Genomic DNA, 21,774 nt, shown 5'->3' with positions numbered 1-21,774 from the left:
CCTCTGGTCCAGGGTCAGGCAGCGTGGCTGTGTTAGTGACCTCTGGTCCAGGGTCAGGCAGCGTGGCTGTGTTAGTGACCTCTGGTCCAGGGTCAGGCAGTCTGGCTGTGTTAGTAACCTCTGGTCCAGGGTCAGGCAGTCTGGCTGTGTTAGTGACCTCTGGTCCAGGGTCAGGCAGCGTGGCTGTGTGTGTTAGTGACCTCTGGTCCAGGGTCAGGCAGCGTGGCTGTGTTAGTGACCTCTGGTCCAGGGTCAGGCAGTGTGGCTGTGTTAGTGACCTCTGATGAGGTCACTTACTGATGTAGAGGAGGGCGGTGTAGAGGGGTGTGAGAAGGAGACAGGGGGTAGAGGAGGGCGAAGTAGAGGGGTGTGAGAAGGAGACAGGGGGTAGAGGAGGGCGGAGTAGAGGGGTGTGAGAAGGAGACAGGGGGTAGAGGAGGGCGGAGTAGAGGGGTGTGAGAAGGAGACAGGGGGTAGAGGATGTATAGGAGGGCGGAGTAGAGGGGTGTGAGAAGGAGGCAGGGGGTATAGCAGATAGTTTGGTAACAGAAGGAAACTGGGAGATTTTACCCTAACTAGACTTTGCATCTGTACAGTTTCTCCTGTAAATATTTTTTATTTACTGTGTAAATTGTTCAAACTAGTCACTGTGCATAGAGTTGTTTGCTTTGTTAAACTTTGAAATCCATGTTGTTTTTTTGGAGAGGGAGGGTGCATGCAGGGGGGAGAGAGAGTTGGCGATGGCACTAGAACAGTCTGCAGCACCCGGCCTCACCCTATTAGAATCTGAAGTCAAATGTCTACTGTTTGCTGATGATCTGGTGCTTCTGTCCCCAACCAAGGAGGGCCTACAGAAGCACCTAGATATTCTGCACAGATTCTGCCAGACCTGGGCCTTGACAGTAAATCTCAGTAAGACAAAAATAATGGTGTTCCAAAAATGTCCAGTTGCCAGGACCACACATTTCATCTAGACACCGTTGCCCAAGAGCGCACAAAACACTATACATACCTTGGCCTAAACACAGGTAACTTCCACAAAGCTGTGAACAATCTGAGAGACAAGGCAAGAAGGGCCTTCTATGCCATCAAAAGGAACATAAAATTTGACATACCAATTAGGATCTGGCAAAAAATACTTAAATCAGTTATAGAACCCATTGCCCTTTATGGTTGTGAGGTCTGGGGTCCGCTCACCAACCAAGAATTCACAAAATATCCTGTGTGTACAACGTAAAACACCAAATATTGCATGCAGAGCAGAATTAGGCTAATTATTAAAATCCTGAAACAACCACCTAAAAGGAAGTGATTCCCAAACCTTCCACAACAAGGCCATCACCTACAGAGAGATGAACCTGGAGAAGAGTCCCCTTAGCAAGCTGGTTCTGGAGCTCTGTTCACAAACACAAACACACCTCACAGAGCCCCAGGACAGCCACACAATTAGACCCAACCAAAACATGAGAAAACAAAAAGATAATTACTTGACACATTGGAAAGAATTAACAAAAAAACAAAGCAAACTAGAATGCTATTTGGCCCTAAACAGAGAGTACACAGCGGCAGAATGCCTGACCACTGACTGACCCAAACCCAAGGAAAGCTTTGACTATGTACAGACTCAGTGAGCAGAGCCTCGCTATTGAGAAAGGCCGCCGTAGGCAGACATGGCTCTCAAGAGAAGACAGGCTATGTGCACACTGCCCACAAAATGAGGTGGAAACAGGAACTGCACTTCCTAACCTCCTGCCAAATGTATGACCATATTAGAGACACATATTTCCCTCAGATTACACAGATCCACAAAGAATTTGAAAACAAATCCAATTTTGATTAGCTCCCATATCTACTGGGTGAAATACCACAGTGTGCCATCACAGCAGCAAGATTTGTGACCTGTTGCCACAAGAAAAGGGCAACCAGTGAAGAACAAACACCATTGTAAATACAACCCATATTTATTTAGTTTCCATTTTGTACTTTAACTATTTGCACATCGCTACAACACTGTATATAGACATAATAGGACATTTTAAATGTAATGTTTGTTTACTGTTAATTTGTATTGTTTTATTTCCCTTTGTTTATCTACTTCACTTCAAATCTAACTTGCTTTGGTAATGTTAGCATATGTTTCCCATGCCAGAAAAACACTTGAGAAGGAGAGGTAAGACTGGCTAGATGGTTGTTATAGAGGAGGAGGAGGGGTAGGACTGGCTAGATGGTTGTTATAGAGAGAGGAGGAGGGGTAGGACTGGCTAGATGGTTGTTATAGAGAGAGGAGGAGGGGTAGGACTGGCTAGATGGTTGTTATGATAGAGAGGAGGAGGGGTAGGACTGGCTAGATGGTTGTTATAGAGAGAGGAGGAGGGGTAGGACTGGCTAGATGGTTGTTATGAGAGAGGAGGAGGGGTAGGACTGGCTAGATGGTTGTTATGATAGAGAGGAGGAGGGGTAGGACTGGCTAGGTGGTTGTTATAGAGAGAGGAGGAGGGGTAGGACTGGCTAGATGGTTGTTATGATAGAGAGGAGGAGGGGTAGGACTGGCTAGGTGGTTGTTATAGAGAGAGGAGGAGGGGTAGGACTGGCTAGATGGTTGTTATGATAGAGAGGAGGAGGGGTAGGACTGGCTAGATGGTTGTTATGATAGAGAGGAGGAGGGGTAGGACTGGCTAGGTGGTTGTTATAGAGAGAGGAGGAGGGGTAGGACTGGCTAGATGGTTGTTATGATAGAGAGGAGGAGGGGTAGGACTGGCTAGATGGTTGTTATGATAGAGAGGAGGAGGGGTAGGACTGGCTAGATGGTTGTTATAGAGAGAGGAGGAGGAGTAGGACTGGCTAGATGCTTGTTTTGATAGAGAGAGGAGGAGGAGTAGGACTGGCTAGATGGTTGTTATAGAGAGAGGAGGAGGGGTAGGACTGGCTAGATGGTTGTTATGATAGAGAGAGGAGGAGGAGGGGTAGGACTGGCTAGATGGTTGTTATAGAGAGAGGAGGAGGGGTAGGACTGGCTAGATGGTTGTTATGGAGAGAGGAGGAGGGGTAGGACTGGCTAGGTGGTTGTTATAGAGAGAGGAGGAGGGGTAGGACTGGCTAGATGGTTGTTATAGAGAGAGGAGGAGGGGTATGACTGGCTAGATGGTTGTTATGATAGAGAGGAGGAGGGGTAGGACTGGCTAGATGGTTGTTATGATAGAGAGAGGAGGAGGGGCAGGACTGGCTAGATGGTTGTTATAGAGAGAGGAGGAGGGGTAGGACTGGCTAGATGGTTGTTATGATAGAGAGGAGGAGGGGTAGGACTGGCTAGATGGTTGTTATAGAGAGAGGAGGAGGGGTAGGACTGGCTAGATGGTTGTTATGATAGAGAGGAGGAGGGGTAGGACTGGCTAAATGGTTGTTATGATAGAGAGAGGAGGAGGGGTAGGACTGGCTAGATGGTTGTTATGATAGAGAGAGGAGGAGGGGTAGGACTGGCTAGATGGTTGTTATGATAGAGAGAGGAGGAGGGGTAGGACTGGCTAGATGGTTGTTATAGAGAGAGGAGGAGGGGTAGGACTGGCTAGATGGTTGTTATGATAGAGAGGAGGAGGGGTAGGACTGGCTAGATGGTTGTTATGATAGAGAGGAGGAGGGGTAGGACTGGCTAGATGGTTGTTATAGAGAGAGGAGGGGGTGTAGGACTGGCTAGATGGTTGTTATGATAGAGAGGAGGAGGGGTAGGACTGGCTAGATGGTTGTTATGATAGAGAGGAGGAGGGGTAGGACTGGCTAGATGGTTGTTATAGAGAGAGGAGGAGGGGTAGGACTGGCTAGATGGTTGTTATGATAGAGAGGAGGAGGGGTAGGACTGGCTAGATGGTTGTTATAGAGAGAGGAGGAGGGGTAGGACTGGCTAGATGGTTGTTATGATAGAGAGGAGGAGGGGTAGGACTGGCTAGATGGTTGTTATAGAGAGCGGAGTAGGGGTAGGACTTGCTAGATGGTTGTTATAGAGAGAGGAGGAGGGGTAGGACTGGCTAGATGGTTGTTATAGAGAGAGGAGGAGGGGTAGGACTGGCTAGATGGTTGTTTTTGAGAGAGGAGGAGGGGTAGGACTGGCTAGATGGTTGTTATAGAGAGAGGAGGAGGGGTAGGACTTGCTAGATGGTTGTTATGATAGAGAGGAGGAGGGGTAGGACTGGCTAGATGGTTGTTATGATAGAGAGAGGAGGAGGGGTAGGACTGGCTAGATGGTTGTTATAGAGAGAGGAGGAGGGGTAGGACTGGCTAGATGGTTGTTATGATAGAGAGGAGGAGGGGTAGGACTGGCTAGATGGTTGTTATGATAGAGAGAGGAGGAGGGGTAGGACTGGCTAGATGGTTGTTATGATAGAGAGGAGGAGGGGTAGGACTGGCTAGATGGTTGTTATGATAGAGAGAGGAGGAGGGGTAGGACTGGCTAGATGGTTGTTATGATAGAGAGAGGAGGAGGGGTAGGACTGGCTAGATGGTTGTTATGATAGAGAGGAGGAGGGGTAGGACTGGCTAGATGGTTGTTATGATAGAGAGGAGGAGGGGTAGGACTGGCTAGATGGTTGTTATGATAGAGAGGAGGAGGGGTAGGACTGGCTAGATGGTTGTTATGATAGAGAGGAGGAGGGGTAGGACTGGCTAGATGGTTGTTATGATAGAGAGGAGGAGGGGTAGGACTGGCTAGATGGTTGTTATGATAGAGAGGAGGAGGGGTAGGACTGGCTAGATGGTTGTTATGATAGAGAGGAGGAGGGGTAGGACTGGCTAGATGGTTCTTATGATGGAGGAGGGGTAGGACTGGCTAGATGGTTGTTATGATAGAGAGAGGAGGAGGGGTAGGACTGGCTAGATGGTTGTTATAGAGAGAGGAGGAGGGGTAGGACTGGCTAGATGGTTGTTATGATAGAGAGGAGGAGGGGTAGGACTGGCTAGATGGTTGTTATGATAGAGAGGAGGAGGGGTAGGACTGGCTAGATGGTTGTTATAGAGAGAGGAGGAGGGGTAGGACTGGCTAGATGGTTGTTATAGAGAGAGGAGGAGGGGTAGGACTGGCTAGATGGTTGTTATAGAGAGAGGAGGAGGGGTAGGACTGGCTAGATGGTTGTTATAGAGAGAGGAGGAGGGGTAGGACTGGCTAGATGGTTGTTATAGAGAGAGGAGGAGGGGTAGGACTGGCTAGATGGTTGTTATGATAGAGAGGAGGAGGGGTAGGACTGGCTAGATGGTTGTTATGATAGAGAGGAGGAGGGGTAGGACTGGCTAGATGGTTGTTATAGAGAGAGGAGGAGGGGTAGGACTGGCTAGATGGTTGTTATAGAGAGAGGAGGAAGGGTAGGACTGGCTAGATGGTTGTTATGATAGAGAGTAGGAGGGGTAGGACTGGCTAGATGGTTGTTATAGAGAGAGGAGGAGGGGTAGGACTGGCTAGATGGTTGTTATAGAGAGAGGAGGAGGGGTAGGACTGGCTAGATGGTTGTTATAGAGAGAGGAGGAGGGGTAGGACTGGCTAGATGGTTGTTATAGAGAGAGGAGGAGGGGTAGGACTGGCTAGATGGTTGTTATAGAGAGAGGAGGAGGGGTAGGACTGGCTAGATGGTTGTTATAGAGAGAGGAGGAGGGGTAGGACTGGCTAGATGGTTGTTATGATAGAGAGGAGGAGGGGTAGGACTGGCTAGATGGTTGTTATAGAGAGAGGAGGAGAGGTAGGACTGGCTAGATGGTTGTTATAGAGAGAGGAGGAGGGGTAGGACTGGCTTGATGGTTGTTATAGAGAGAGGATGAGGGGAAGGACTGGCTAGATGGTTGTTATAGAGAGAGGAGGAGGGGTACGACTGGCTTGATGGTTGTTATAGAGAGAGGAGGAGGGGTAGGACTGGCTAGGTGGTTGTTATAGAGAGAGGAGGAGGGGTAGGACTGGCTAGATGGTTGTTATAGAGAGAGGAGGAGGGGTAGGACTGGCTAGATGGTTGTTATGATAGAGAGTAGGAGGGGTAGGACTGGCTAGATGGTTGTTATAGAGAGAGGAGGAGGGGTAGGACTGGCTAGATGGTTGTTATAGAGAGAGGAGGAGGGGTAGGACTGGCTAGATGGTTGTTATGATAGAGAGGAGGAGGGGTAGGACTGGCTAGATGGTTGTTATGATAGAGAGGAGGAGGGGTAGGACTGGCTAGATGGTTGTTATGATAGAGAGGAGGAGGGGTAGGACTGGCTAGATGGTTGTTATAGAGAGAGGAGGAGGGGTAGGACTGGCTAGATGGTTGTTATAGAGAGAGGAGGAGGGGTAGGACTGGCTAGATGGTTGTTATGATAGAGAGAGGAGGAGGGGTAGGACTGGCTAGATGGTTGTTATGATAGAGAGGAGGAGGGGTAGGACTGGCTAGATGGTTGTTATAGAGAGAGGAGGAGGGGTAGGACTGGCTAGATGGTTGTTATGATAGAGAGGAGGGGTAGGACTGGCTAGATGGTTGTTATGATAGAGAGAGGAGGAGGGGTAGGACTGGCTAGATGGTTGTTATAGAGAGAGGAGGAGGGGTAGGACTGGCTAGATGGTTGTTATGATAGAGAGAGGAGGAGGGGTACGACTGGCTAGATGGTTGTTATAGAGAGAGGAGGAGGGGCAGGACTGGCTAGATGGTTGTTATGAGAGAGGAGGAGGGGTAGGACTGGCTAGATGGTTGTTATGATAGAGAGAGGAGGGGTAGGACTGGCTAGATGGTTGTTATGATAGAGAGTAGGAGGGGTAGGACTGGCTAGATGGTTGTTATGATAGAGAGAGGAGGGGTAGGACTGGCTAGATGGTTATGATAGAGAGAGGAGGAGGGGTAGGACTGGCTAGATGGTTGTTATGATAGAGAGGAGGAGGGGTAGGACTGGCTAGATGGTTGTTATAGAGAGAGGAGGAGGGGTACGACTGGCTAGATGGTTGTTATAGAGAGAGGAGGAGGGGCAGGACTGGCTAGATGGTTGTTATGAGAGAGGAGGAGGGGTAGGACTGGCTAGATGGTTGTTATGATAGAGAGAGGAGGGGTAGGACTGGCTAGATGGTTGTTATGATAGAGAGTAGGAGGGGTAGGACTGGCTAGATGGTTGTTATGATAGAGAGAGGAGGGGTAGGACTGGCTAGATGGTTGTTATGATAGAGAGAGGAGGGGTAGGACTGGCTAGAGGGTTGTTATAGAGAGAGGAGGAGGGGTAGGACTGGCTAGATGGTTGTTATGATAGAGAGGAGGCGGGGTAGGACTGGCTAGATGGTTGTTATGATAGAGAGGAGGAGGGGTAGGACTGGCTAGATGGTTGTTATGATAGAGAGGAGGAGGGGTAGTACTGGCTAGATGGTTGTTATGATAGAGAGTAGGAGGGGTAGGACTGGCTAGATGGTTGTTATGATAGAGAGGAGGAGGGGTAGGACTGGCTAGATGGTTGTTATGATAGAGAGGAGGAGGGGTAGGACTGGCTAGATGGTTGTTATGATAGAGAGGAGGAGGGGTAGGACTGGCTAGATGGTTGTTATGATAGAGAGGAGGGGTAGGACTGGCTAGATGGTTGTTATAGAGAGAGGAGGAGGGGTAGGACTGGCTAGATGGTTGTTATAGAGAGAGGAGGAGAGGTAGGACTGGCTAGATGGTTGTTATAGAGAGAGGAGGAGGAGGGGTAGGACTGGCTAGATGGTTGTTATGATAGAGAGGAGGAGGGGTAGGACTGGCTAGATGGTTGTTATAGAGAGAGGTGGAGAGGTAGGACTGGCTAGATGGTTGTTATGATAGAGAGGAGGAGGGGTAGGACTGGCTAGATGGTTGTTATAGAGAGAGGTGGAGGGGTAGGACTGGCTAGATGGTTGTTATGATAGAGAGAGGAGGGGTAGGACTGGCTAGATGGTTGTTATAGAGAGAGGTGGAGGGGTAGGACTGGCTAGATGGTTGTTATGATAGAGAGGAGGAGGGGTAGGACTGGCTAGATGGTTGTTATGATAGAGAGAGGAGGAGAGGTAGGACTGGCTAGATGGTTGTTATGATAGAGAGGAGGAGGGGTAGGACTGGCTAGATGGTTGTTATAGAGAGAGGAGGAGAGGTAGGACTGGCTAGATGGTTGTTATGATAGAGAGGTGGAGGGGTAGGACTGGCTAGATGGTTGTTATGATAGAGAGAGGAGGAGAGGTAGGACTGGCTAGATGGTTGTTATGATAGAGAGGAGGAGGGTTAGGACTGGCTAGATGGTTGTTATAGAGAGAGGAGGAGAGGTAGGACTGGCTAGATGGTTGTTATGATAGAGAGGTGGAGGGGTAGGACTGGCTAGATGGTTGTTATGATAGAGAGAGGAGGAGAGGTAGGACTGGCTAGATGGTTGTTATGATAGAGAGGAGGAGGGGTAGGACTGGCTATATGGTTGTTATAGAGAGAGGAGGAGGGGTAGGACTGGCTAGATGGTTGTTATAGAGAGAGGAGGAGGGGTAGGACTGGCTAGATGGTTGTTATAGAGAGAGGAGGAGGGGTAGGACTGGCTAGATGGTTGTTATAGAGAGAGGAGTAGGGGTAGGACTTGCTAGATGGTTGTTATAGAGAGAGGAGGAGGGGTAGGACTGGCTAGATGGTTGTTATGATAGAGAGAGGAGGAGAGGTAGGACTGGCTAGATGGTTGTTATAGAGAGAGGAGGAGGGGTAGGACTGGCTAGATGGTTGTTATAGAGAGAGGAGGAGGGGTAGGACTGGCTAGATGGTTGTTATAGAGAGAGGAGGAGGAGTAGGACTGGCTAGATGGTTTTTATAGAGAGAGGAGGAGGGGTAGGACTGGCTAGATGGTTGTTATAGAGAGAGGAGGAGGAGTAGGACTGGCTAGATGGTTTTTATAGAGAGAGGAGGAGGGGTAGGACTGGCTAGATGGTTGTTATAGAGAGAGGAGGAGGGGTAGGACTGGCTAGGTGGTTGTTATAGAGAGAGGAGGAGGGGTAGGACTGGCTAGATGGTTGTTATGATAGAGAGAGGAGGAGAGGTAGGACTGGCTAGATGGTTGTTATGATAGAGAGAGGAGGAGGGGTAGGACTGGCTAGATGGTTGTTATGATAGAGAGAGGAGGAGGGGTAGGACTGGCTAGATGGTTGTTATGATAGAGAGAGGAGGAGGGGTAGGACTGGCTAGATGGTTGTTATAGAGAGAGGAGGAGGGGTAGGACTGGCTAGATGGTTGTTATAGAGAGAGGAGGAGGGGTAGGACTGGCTAGATGGTTGTTTTTGAGAGAGGAGGAGGGGTAGGACTGGCTAGATGGTTGTTATAGAGAGAGGAGGAGGGGTAGGACTGGCTAGATGGTTGTTATGATAGAGAGGAGGAGGGGTAGGACTGGCTAGATGGTTGTTATGATAGAGAGGAGGAGGGGTAGGACTGGCTAGATGGTTGTTATGATAGAGAGGAGGTGGGGTAGGACTTGCTAGATGGTTGTTATGATAGAGAGGAGGAGGGGTAGGACTGGCTAGATGGTTGTTATGATAGAGAGAGGAGGAGGGGTAGGACTGGCTAGATGGTTGTTATGATAGAGAGGAGGAGGGGTAGGACTGGCTAGATGGTTGTTATAGAGAGAGGAGGAGGGGTAGGACTGGCTAGATGGTTGTTATGATAGAGAGGAGGAGGGGTAGGACTGGCTAGATGGTTGTTATGATAGAGAGGAGGAGGGGTAGGACTGGCTAGATGGTTGTTATGATAGAGAGGAGGAGGGGTAGGACTGGCTAGATGGTTGTTATGATAGAGAGGAGGAGGGGTAGGACTGGCTAGATGGTTGTTATGATAGAGAGGAGGAGGGGTAGGACTGGCTAGATGGTTGTTATGATAGAGAGGAGGAGGGGTAGGACTGGCTAGATGGTTGTTATAGAGAGAGGAGGAGGGGTAGGACTGGCTAGATGGTTGTTATAGAGAGAGGAGGAGGGGTAGGACTGGCTCGATGGTTGTTATGATAGAGAGGAGGAGGGGTAGGACTGGCTAGATGGTTGTTATAGAGAGAGGAGGAGGGGTAGGACTGGCTAGATGGTTGTTATGATAGAGAGGAGGAGGGGTAGGACTGGCTAGATGGTTGTTATAGAGAGAGGAGGAGGGGTAGGACTGGCTAGATGGTTGTTATGATAGAGAGGAGGAGGGGTAGGACTGGCTAGATGGTTGTTATAGAGAGAGGAGGAGGGGTACGACTGTCTTGATGGTTGTTATAGAGAGAGGAGGAGGGGTAGGACTGGCTAGATGGTTGTTATAGAGAGAGGAGGAGGGGTAAGACTGGCTAGATGGTTGTTATAGAGAGAGGAGGAGGGGTAGGACTGGCTAGATGGTTGTTATGATAGAGAGGAGGAGGGGTAGGACTGGCTAGATGGTTGTTATGATAGAGAGAGGAGGAGGGGTAGGACTGGCTAGATGGTTGTTATAGAGAGAGGAGGAGGGGTAGGACTGGCTAGATGGTTGTTATGATAGAGAGGAGGAGGGGTAGGACTGGCTAGATGGTTGTTATGATAGAGAGGAGGAGGGGTAGGACTGGCTAGATGGTTGTTATAGAGAGAGGAGGAGGGGTAGGACTGGCTAGATTGTTGTTATAGAGAGAGGAGGAGGGGTAGGACTGGCTAGATGGTTGTTATAGAGAGGAGGAGGAGGGGAAGGACTGGCTAGATGGTTGTTATGATAGAGAGGAGGAGGGGTAGGACTGGCTAGATGGTTGTTATGATAGAGAGTAGGAGGGGTAGGACTGGCTAGATGGTTGTTATAGAGAGAGGAGGAGGGGTAGGACTGGCTAGATGGTTGTTATGATAGAGAGGAGGAGGGGTAGGACTGGCTAGATGGTTGTTATGATAGAGAGTAGGAGGGGTAGGACTGGCTAGATGGTTGTTATAGAGAGAGGAGGAGGGGTAGGACTGGCTAGATGGTTGTTATAGAGAGAGGAGGAGAGGTAGGACTGGCTAGATGGTTGTTATAGAGAGAGGAGGAGAGGTAGGACTGGCTAGATGGTTGTTATGATAGAGAGTAGGAGGGGTAGGACTGGCTAGATTGTTGTTATAGAGAGAGGAGGAGGGGTAGGACTGGCTAGATGGTTGTTATAGAGAGAGGAGGAGGGGTAGGACTGGCTAGATGGTTGTTATAGAGAGAGGAGGAGGGGTAGGACTGGCTAGATGGTTGTTATAGAGAGAGGAGGAGGGGTAGGACTGGCTAGATGGTTGTTATAGAGAGAGGAGGAGGGGTAGGACTGGCTAGATGGTTGTTATAGAGAGAGGAGGAGGGGTAGGACTGGCTAGATGGTTGTTATAGAGAGAGGAGGAGGGGTAGGACTGGCTAGATGGTTGTTATAGAGAGAAGAGGAGGAGGGGTAGGACTGGCTAGATGGTTGTTATGATAGAGAGAGGAGGAGAGGTAGGACTGGCTAGATGGTTGTTATGATAGAGAGGAGGAGGGGTAGGACTGGCTAGATGGTTGTTATGATAGAGAGGAGGAGGGGTAGGACTGGCTAGATGGTTGTTATGATAGAGAGGAGGAGGGGTAGGACTGGCTAGATGGTTGTTATGATAGAGAGGAGGAGGGGTAGGACTGGCTAGATGGTTGTTATGATAGAGAGGAGGAGGGGTAGCACTGGCTAGATGGTTGTTATAGAGAGAGGAGGAGGGGTAGGACTGGCTAGATGGTTGTTATAGAGAGAGGAGGAGGGGTAGGACTGGCTAGATGGTTGTTATGATAGAGAGGAGGGGTAGGACTGGCTAGATGGTTGTTATAGAGAGAGGAGGAGGGGTAGGACTGGCTAGATGGTTGTTATAGAGAGAGGAGGAGGGGTAGGACTGGCTAGATGGTTGTTATGATAGAGAGAGGAGGAGGGGTAGGACTGGCTAGATGGTTGTTATAGAGAGAGGAGGAGGGGTAGGACTGGCTAGATGGTTGTTATAGAGAGAGGAGGAGGGGTAGGACTGGCTTGATGGTTGTTATGATAAAGAGAGGGTTAGATGGTGTAAGGGGTCAGTTTAGGGGTGTAGAAGGAGGGGGATACAGGGCAGGGCTGTGATGGGAGAGGAGATACAGGGCAGGGCTGTGATGGGAGAGGGGATACAGGGCAGGGCTGTGATGGGAGAGGAGATACAGGGCAGGGCTGTGATGGGAGAGGGGATACAGGGCAGGGCTGTGATGGGAGAGGGGATACAGGGCAGGGGCTGTGTGTGTACAGGAGTTCTTGGTTTGGGCCCGGGAAGTTGTTGTCCTGCATCTTTATTTTAGGAACTGTGTGTGTGTGTGTGTGTGTGTGTGTGTGTGTGTGTGTGTGTGTGTGTGTGTGTGTGTGTGTGTGTGTGTGTGTGTGTGTGTGTGTGTGTGTGTGTGTGTGTGGCTGCTGACCTGTGAATGAGTGCAGCCAAGTGAACCTAGGGCAGAACTGGTCTACCCTACTAGTGTCCACACACTTATCACTTAAAGATGCGCTATGCAGAAATCGCTCCGCCATTTCCTGGTTGATATAATTCTAACAGTTCGCTTAATTTCAGTTCATGTGACAAAACAAGCAGTTGTAGTGTGGAGAATTACTGTACCGTGTAAACAGCTGTGACATATCTTTTTTATTCTGTACAGTGGCTACGTATATAGTCGTTACAGTTGTAATGCGCTCTGTCTTTCAGGCTGTTCCTCCAAGTCATTCAAGCTGTACTCTCCAAAGGAGCCCCCCAACGGCAGCTCCTTTCCCCCGTTCCACCCCGGCACCATGCTGGACAGAGACCTGGGGTGAGGAGGAGACACACACACCTCAAACATGGTTGCATTCTGTGTGTCATTTTGTGGTGCTTTTTGGAGTGTGTGTGTGTCTTTCTGAGTCAGGGTGAGCGGTTATCTCCTCCTCTGAGATGGGTTGTTACAGGAAGTCCTGCTAGCTCATCCACATCTCAGGGTGATGGATTTGACTGCTGCGTGTGTGTGTGTGTGTTGGGGGGGACATGTCCAGGCTAACTGTCTTCTCTGGTTCTTACAGATAACAGGCATCAGTTACAATTCACATTTTTGCGTGGAGAAAGACAAGTATTAAACTAGACTTTCTTTCCTTGACAGTTTGTTTTCTCTCTCTGCAGCCCAACCCCCATGTACCCCCCCTCATACCTGGAGCCTGGAATAGGGTAAGACCCACTGACCGCTTCTACTTTAGTCTGGATGGTTATTGTCTAGATATCACAGACCTACATCTATTTTGCTACCGTCAGTGTTTGTAGTGGATTTAAATATGTGCCTGTACTCAGTTTAGGTTCCAGTACTGTGTACAGTTGAAGTCAGAAGTCTACATACACTTATGTTGGAGTCATTAAAACTCGTTTTCAACCACACCACAAATTTCTTGTGAACAAACTATAGTTTTGACAAGTTGGTTAGTACATCTACTTTGTACATGACACAAAGTCATTTTTCCAACAATAGTTTACAGACAGATTATTTCACTTATAATTCACCGTATCACAATTCCAGTGGGTCAGAAGTTTACATACACTAAGTTGACTGTGCCTTTAAACAGGTTGGAACATTCCAGAAAATGATGTCATGGCTTTAGAAGCTTCTGATAGGCTTATTGACATCATTTGAGTCAATAGGTGTACCTGTGGATGTATTTCAAGGCCTAACTTCAAACTCAGTGCCTCTTTGCTTGACATCATGGGAAAATCTAAAGAAATCAGCCAAGACCTTGAAAAAGGTGAAAAATTGTAGACCTCCACAAGTCTGGTTCATCTATGGGAGCAATTTCAAAAACACCTGAAGGTACCACGTTCATCTGTACAAACAATAGTACGCAAGTATAAACACCATGGGACCACGCAGCCGTCATACTTCTCATGAAGGAGACGCGTTCTGTCTCCTAGAGATGAACATACTTTGGTGAGAAAAGTGCAAATCAATCCCAGAACAACAGCAAAGGACCTTGTGAAGATGCTGGAGGAAACCGGTACAAAAGTATCTATATCCACAGTAAAATTAGTCCTATATCGACAACCTGAAAGGCCAATCAGCAAGGAAGAAGCCACTGCTCCAAACCACCATAAAAAAGCCAGACTACGGTTTGCAACTGCACATGGGGACAAAGATCGTACATTTTGGATGAAACAAAAATAGAACTGTTTGGCCATAATGACCATCGTTATGTTTTGAGGAAAAAGGGGGACGCTTGCAAGCCGAAGAACACCATCCCAACTTTGAAGCAAGGGGGTGGCGGCATCATGTTGTGGGGGTGCTTTTCTGCAGGAGGGACTGGTGCACTTCACAAAATAGATGGCATCATGAGGATGGAAAATTCTGTGGATGGAAAATTCTGTGGATATATTGAAACAACATCTCAAGACATCAGTCAGGAAGTTAAAGCTTGGTCGCAAATGGGTCTTCCAAATGAACAATGACCCCAAGTATACTTCCAAAGTTGTGGCAAAATGGCTTAAGGACGACAAAGTCAAGGTATTGGAGTGGCCATCACAAAGCCCTGACCTCAATCCTATAGAAAATTTGTGGGCAGAACTGAAAAGCGTGTGCGAGCTATGAGGCCTACAAATCTGACTCAGTTACACCAGCTCTGTCAGGAGGAATGGGCCAGAATTCACCCAACTTATTGTGGGAAGCTTGTGGAAGGCTACCTGAAACGTTTGACCCAAGTTAAACAATTTAAAGGCAATGCTACCAAATACTAATTGAGTGTATGTAATCTTCTGACCCACTGGGAATGTGATGAAAGAAATAAAAGCTGAAATAAATCATTCTCTCTTCTATTATTCTGACATAACACATTCTTAAAATGAAGTGGTGATCCTAACTGACCTAAGACAGGGAATTCTTACCAGGATTAAATGTCAGGAATTGTGAAAAACAGAGCTTAAATGTATTTGGCTAAGGTGTATGTAAACTTCCGACATCAACTGTATATTTAGGTGCCGTTAAAGCCAGTATTCTATAAGAGGTGCCGTTACTTCGGCCCTAGCTACATCTAACCTCTCCTGTCTGTCTGTCTCAGGAGACACACACCGTACGGGAACCAGACAGACTACAGGATATTTGAGCTCAACAAACGGCTACAGAACTGGACAGAGGTAGAGAGGAGCTGAACGCTTAACTTCATCTGTCTGTCTGCCCGTCTGTCTGCCTGTCTATCATTCTCCTTCCCCCTCGTTCTCACGTTGTTTTACTACGACTACCATACTGAATACTATGCTAACTCTGTCTCTCCTCTCTCTAGCAGTGTGATAATCTGTGGTGAGATGAGTTCACTACAGAGTTGTTTGTTTTAGTACCTACTAGGCTGACCTAACATGTTGCTAACTATTCCCCTCTCTCTCTCCTTTCTCCATCTCTCTCTCTGTCTCCTTTCTCCATATCTCTCTCTCTCTCTCTGTCTCTCTCTCTCTCTCTCCTTTCTCTCTCTGTCTCGCTCTCTCCTTTCTCCATATCTCTCTCTCTCTGTCTCTCTCTCCTTTCTCCATCTCTCTCTCTCTCTCTCTCTCTCTCCTTTCTCCATCTCTCTCTCCCTTTCTCCATCTCTCTCTCTCTCTCCAGGAATGTGATAATCTGTGGTGGGATGCGTTCACTACAGAGTTCTTTGAGGACGATGCCATGTTGACCATAACCTTCTGTCTGGAGGACGGGCCCAAGAGATACAGTAAGAACACACACACACACAGACACACAGACAGACACACACAGACAGACAGACAGACAGACAGACAGACAGACAGACAGACAGACAGACAGACAGACAGACAGACAGACAGACAGACAGACAGACAGACAGACAGACAGACAGACAGACAGAACCAGTATGAGGTAGTAACATGGTTATATACAGGGAGTACCAGTACTGAGTCAATGTGTAGCCATGAGGTAGTAACATGGTTATATACAGGAAGTACCAGTGCTGAGTCAATGTGTTGGGATATGAGGTAGTAACATGGTTATATACAGGGAGTACCAGTACTGAGTCAATGTGTAGGGATATGAGGTAGTAACATGGTTATATACAGGGAGTACCAGTACTGAGTCAATGTGTAGGGATATGAGGTAGTAACATGGTTATATACAGGAAGTACCAGTGCTGAGTCAATGTGTTGGGATATGAGGTAGTAACATGGCTATATACAGGGAGTACCAGTACTGAGTCAATGTGTAGGGATATGAGGTAGTAACATGGTTATATACAGGGAGTACCAGTACTGAGTCAATGTGTAGGGATATGAGGTAGTAACATGGTTATATACAGGGAGTACCAGTACTGAGTCAATGTGTAGCCATGAGGTAGTAACATGGCTATATACAGGGAGTACCAGTACTGAGTCAATGTGTAGGGCTATGAGGTAATTGAGGTAGCTATATACTGTATATATAGGTAGGGGTGAAGTGACTCGGCAACAGGATAGATAACAGACAGTAGCAGCAGCTTTGGTGGTGAGTATGAAAGTGTGGTGTCAGTGTGTGTGTGTGTGTGGGCATATATAGTGTGTGTTGGAGTGTAATTATGTGTGGTGTCAGTATGTGTGTGTGTGTGTGTTGGGTGTAAGTATGAGATTGTGTGTGTGTGTGTGTTGGGTGTAAGTCTGTGTGGTATGTGAGTGTGTGGGTGTGTGCGTAGTCAATGCAAGAGAGTTAGTGCCAAAAAGTCATGATTGTAGTCTGTTTTGTAATGAATACTGGCCAGTTTCCTGGACACAGACTAAAGCCTGGATTCTCCATTGATCTGGCTGATTGGTTCAGGACCAGGGTTAATGTGTGTCTGGGAAACCACCCTATGAGACTCTGTTGTTGTGTACTTACGCTCCACTGTTCTTCTGCTTCCTGTCTCCTCCTCCTCCTCCGCAGCGATTGGCCGGACGTTGATCCCGCGGTACTTCCGGAGTATATTCGAGGGGGGCGCCACCGACCTCTACTACGTGTTGAAGCACCCCAAAGAGTCCTTCCACAACAACTTCGTCTCGCTGGACTGTGACCAGTGTACCATGGTTACGCAGAACGGAAAACCCATGTTCACACAGGTGTGTGTGTGTGTGTGCGTGCGTGCGTGCGTGCGTGCGCAGGTTATGTCTTTCCTGTGGACACTATTGTAAACATGAGGCAGAATCTTAACATCAAAATCTGCATTTGTAACTGGACTGAATGAGTTCAGTGCATCTTCTCTGTGAAAGTCTACACGTGTAAGTCAGGATTCGGCCCATAGTTGCTGGTGAATTGCTTTCTTTGCACACAACAAATGTTCTGAACATAACTTTCGTGATCTCCTTTTGTAGAAATTTCAACCCTGACCTCTGACCCCTCTAGGTGTGTGTGGAGGGTCGTCTGTACCTGGAGTTCATGTTTGACGACATGATGAGGATCAAGACGTGGCACTTCAGCATCCGACAGCACCGGGAACTGATACCACGCAGTATACTGGCCATGCACGTGAGTTACACGCACGCATGCACGCACGTACGTGTGTTGTGTAAAAGCGATGGTAGACAGATCAATACATGGTGTCTGACCTCTGTAACCCCTGACCTCTAACCCTACAGGCCCAGGACCCCCAGATGTTAGACCAGCTGTCTAAGAACATCACCAGATGTGGACTGTCTAACTCCACGCTCAACTACCTCCGAGTGAGTACACACAAACAACAACAACAAACATAGATCACTACCTCCCAGTGAGTACACACAAACAACAACAAACGCAGATCACTACCCCCCAGTGAGTACACACAAACATCAACAACAACAAACGTAGATCACTACCACCCAGTGAGTACACACAAACAACAACAAACGTAGATCACTACCACCCAGTGAGTACACACAAACAACAACAACAAACATAGATCACTACCTCCCAGTGAGTACACACAAACAACAACAAACGTAGATCACTACCACCCAGTGAGTACACACAAACAACAACAACAAACATAGATCACTACCTCCGAGTGAGTACACACAAACAACAACAACAAACATAGATCACTACCTCCCAGTGAGTACACACAAACAACAACAACAAACGTAGATCACTACCTCCCAGTGAGTACACACAAACAACAACAACAAACGTAGATCACTCCCTCCCAGTGAGTACACACAAACAACAACAACAAACATAGATCACTACCTCCCAGTGAGTACACACAAACAACAACAACAAACGTAGATCACTCCCTCCCAGTGAGTACACACAAACAACAACAACAACAACAACAAACGTAGATCACTCCCTCCCAGTGAGTACACACAAACAACAACAACAACAACAAACGTAGATCACTACCTCCCAGTGAGTACACACAAACAACAACAACAACAAACGTAGATCACTACCTCCCAGTGAGTACACACAAACATCAACAACAACAAACCTCCCAGTGAGTACACACAAACATCAACAACAACAAACCTCCCAGTGAGTACACACAAACATCAACAACAACAAACGTAGATACCTACCTCCCAGTGAGTACACACAAACATTAACAACAACAAATGCAGATCACTACCTCCCAGTGAGTACACACAAACATCAACAACAACAAATGCAGATCACTACCTCCCAGTGAGTACACACAAACATCAACAACAAACGTAGATCCCTACCTTGATACAGTGCCTTGCAAAAGTATTCATACCCCTTGGATTCCTTCTAATTGTATTGTGTTACAAGGTGGGATAGATTTAATAATAGATTTAATTGTATTTTTTTTTGTCAACAATCTACTCAATACTCTGGCAATTCAAATTTGTTTTAAGGTTAATAAGAATTGGATAACTAAAATATAGTCGTAGCCCCTTTGTTTAGGCAAGTGTAAATTAATTCAGGAGTAAAAAATGAAATGATACAATGGCTGGGGTTAAAGTGCAGACGGTCAGCTTTAATTTGAGGGTATTTTCATTCATATTGGGTAAGCCGGTTAGAAATTACAGCACATTTTCTATGTAGTCCCCCATTTAAAGGGGACCAAACGTATTAGGATAAATTAACTTATTGTGTATTAAAGTAGTCCCATATTACTTTCACACAATGACTACATCAAGCTTGTGACTCTACAAACTGGTTGGATGCATTTTCTGTTTGTTTTGGTTGCGTTTCAGATTATTTTGTGCCCAATAGATTGAAATTATTATTCATGTTAAATAATGTATTGTCATTTTAGTGTCACTTTTATTGTAAATAAGACTGGAATATATTTCTAAACACTAATACATTGATGTAGATGCTGCCGTGGTTACGGATAGTCCAGTATGAATAATGATATGTGAGAAAGTTAGAACTATAAATATCATCCCCCCCAATGCTATCCTCCCCTCTTATTGTAATGGTGAGAGGATATCATGTTCCTGATAGGAATGGTAGTAGTTTAATATAGTACTGATAGGTAGGGTAGTAGTTTAATATAGTACTGGTAGGTAGGGTAGTAGTTTTACATAGTACTGATAGGTAGGGTCGTAGTTTTACATAGTACTGGTAGGTAGGGTAGTAGTTTAATATAGTACTGATAGGTAGGGTAGTAGTTTAATATAGTACTGATAGGTAGGGTCATAGTTTTACATAGTACTGATAGGTACGGTAGTAGTTTAATATAGTACTGGTAGGTAGGGTCGTAGTTTTACATAGTACTGATAGGTACGGTAGTAGTTTAATATAGTACTGGTAGGTAGGGTAGTAGTTTAATATAGTACTGATAGGTAGGGTAGTAGTTTAATATAGTACTGATGGGTAGGGTAGTAGTTTAACATAGTACTGATAGGTATGGTAGTAGTTTAATATAGTACTGATAGGTAGGGTAGTAGTTTAATATAGTACTGATAGGTAGGGTCGTAGTTTTACATAGTACTGATAGGTAGGGTAGTAGTTTAATATAGTACTGGTAGGTAGGGTAGTAGTTTAATATAGTACTGATAGGTAGGGTAGTAGTTTAATATAGTACTGATGGGTAGGGTAGTAGTTTAACATAGTACTGATAGGTATGGTAGTAGTTTTACATAGTACTGGTAGGTAGGGTAGTAGTTTAATATAGTACGGGTAGGTAGGGTCGTAGTTTAATATAGTACTGGTAGGTAGGGTCGAAGTTTAATATAGTACTGGTAGGTAGGGTAGTAGTTTAATATAGTACTGATAGGTAGGGTAGTAGTTTAATATAGTACTGATAGTTAGGGTAGTAGTTTAATATAGTACTGATAGGTAGGATAGTAGTTTAATATAGTACTGGTAGGTATGGTCGTAGTTTAATATAGTACTGATAGGTAGGGTAGTAGTGTAATATAGTACTGGTAGGTAGGGTAGTAGTTTAATATAGTACTGATAGGTAGGATAGTAGTTTAATATAGTACTGATAGGTAGGGTAGTAGTTTAATATAGTACTGATAGGTAGGGTCGTAGTTTTACATAGTACTGATAGGTAGGGTAGTAGTTTAATATAGTACTGATAGGTAGGGTAGTAGTTTAATATAGTACTGATAGGTAGGGTAGTAGTTTAATATAGTACTGATGGGTAGGGTAGTAGTTTAACATAGTACTGATAGGTAGGGTAGTAGTTTTACATAGTACTGGTAGGTAGGGTAGTAGTTTAATATAGTACGGGTAGGTAGGGTCGTAGTTTAATATAGTACTGGTAGGTAGGGTCGAAGTTTAATATAGTACTGGTAGGTAGGGTAGTAGTTTAATATAGTACTGATAGGTAGGGTAGTAGTTTAATATAGTACTGGTAGGTAGGGTAGTAGTTTAATATAGTACTGATATGTATAGTCGTAGTTTAATATAGTACTGATATGTAGGGTAGTAGTTTAATATAGTACTGATAGGTAGGGTAGTAGTTTAATATAGTACTGATGGGTATAGTAGTAGTTTAATATAGTACTGATAGGTAGGGTAGTAGTTTAATATAGTACTGATAGGTAGGGTAGTAGTTTAATATAGTACTGATGGGTATAGTAGTAGTTTAATATAGTACTGATAGGTAGGGTAGTAGTTTAATATAGTTCTGATAGGTAGGGTAGTAGTTTAACATAGTACTGATAGGTATGGTAGTAGTTTTACATAGTACTGGTAGGTAGGGTAGTAGTTTAATATAGTACGGGTAGGTAGGGTCGTAGTTTAATATAGTACTGGTAGGTAGGGTCGAAGTTTAATATAGTACTGGTAGGTAGGGTAGTAGTTTAATATAGTACTGATAGGTAGGGTAGTAGTTTAATATAGTACTGATAGGTAGGGTAGTAGTTTAATATAGTACTGATAGGTAGGATAGTAGTTTAATATAGTACTGGTAGGTATGGTCGTAGTTTAATATAGTACTGATAGGTAGGGTAGTAGTGTAATATAGTACTGGTAGGTAGGGTAGTAGTTTAATATAGTACTGATAGGTAGGATAGTAGTTTAATATAGTACTGATAGGTAGGGTAGTAGTTTAATATAGTACTGATAGGTAGGGTCGTAGTTTTACATAGTACTGATAGGTAGGGTAGTAGTTTAATATAGTACTGGTAGGTAGGGTAGTAGTTTAATATAGTACTGATAGGTAGGGTAGTAGTTTAATATAGTACTGATGGGTAGGGTAGTAGTTTAACATAGTACTGATAGGTATGGTAGTAGTTTTACATAGTACTGGTAGGTAGGGTAGTAGTTTAATATAGTACGGGTAGGTAGGGTCGTAGTTTAATATAGTACTGGTAGGTAGGGTCGAAGTTTAATATAGTACTGGTAGGTAGGGTAGTAGTTTAATATAGTACTGATAGGTAGGGTAGTAGTTTAATATAGTACTGATAGGTAGGGTAGTAGTTTAATATAGTACTGGTAGGTA

General features: G+C 45.8%; 1 protein-coding gene across 7 annotated transcripts in view; it reads left to right on the top strand.

Annotated features, from left to right (window-relative positions):
* ldb1b (LIM-domain binding 1b) overlaps positions 1–21,774 on the top strand; it is a 99,294-nt gene that overhangs the window by 31,409 nt on the left and 46,111 nt on the right. For all 7 annotated transcript variants that reach the window (XM_071389683.1, XM_071389681.1, XM_071389682.1 and 4 more), the window contains exons 2-8: positions 12,626–12,728; positions 13,070–13,114; positions 14,983–15,058; positions 15,522–15,624; positions 16,818–16,990; positions 17,274–17,396; positions 17,507–17,590. In XM_071389683.1, the coding sequence (XP_071245784.1) occupies positions 12,626–12,728; positions 13,070–13,114; positions 14,983–15,058; positions 15,522–15,624; positions 16,818–16,990; positions 17,274–17,396; positions 17,507–17,590 (707 nt within the window). The remainder of the gene's footprint in view (positions 1–12,625; positions 12,729–13,069; positions 13,115–14,982; positions 15,059–15,521; positions 15,625–16,817; positions 16,991–17,273; positions 17,397–17,506; positions 17,591–21,774) is intronic.

Source organism: Salvelinus alpinus, chromosome 2 (assembly GCF_045679555.1).
Source record: "Salvelinus alpinus chromosome 2, SLU_Salpinus.1, whole genome shotgun sequence".
NCBI classification, from domain to species: domain Eukaryota; kingdom Metazoa; phylum Chordata; class Actinopteri; order Salmoniformes; family Salmonidae; genus Salvelinus; species Salvelinus alpinus.
The sequence above is the reverse complement of the archived record's forward strand: the minus strand, read 5'-3'. Positions and strand labels throughout refer to the sequence as shown.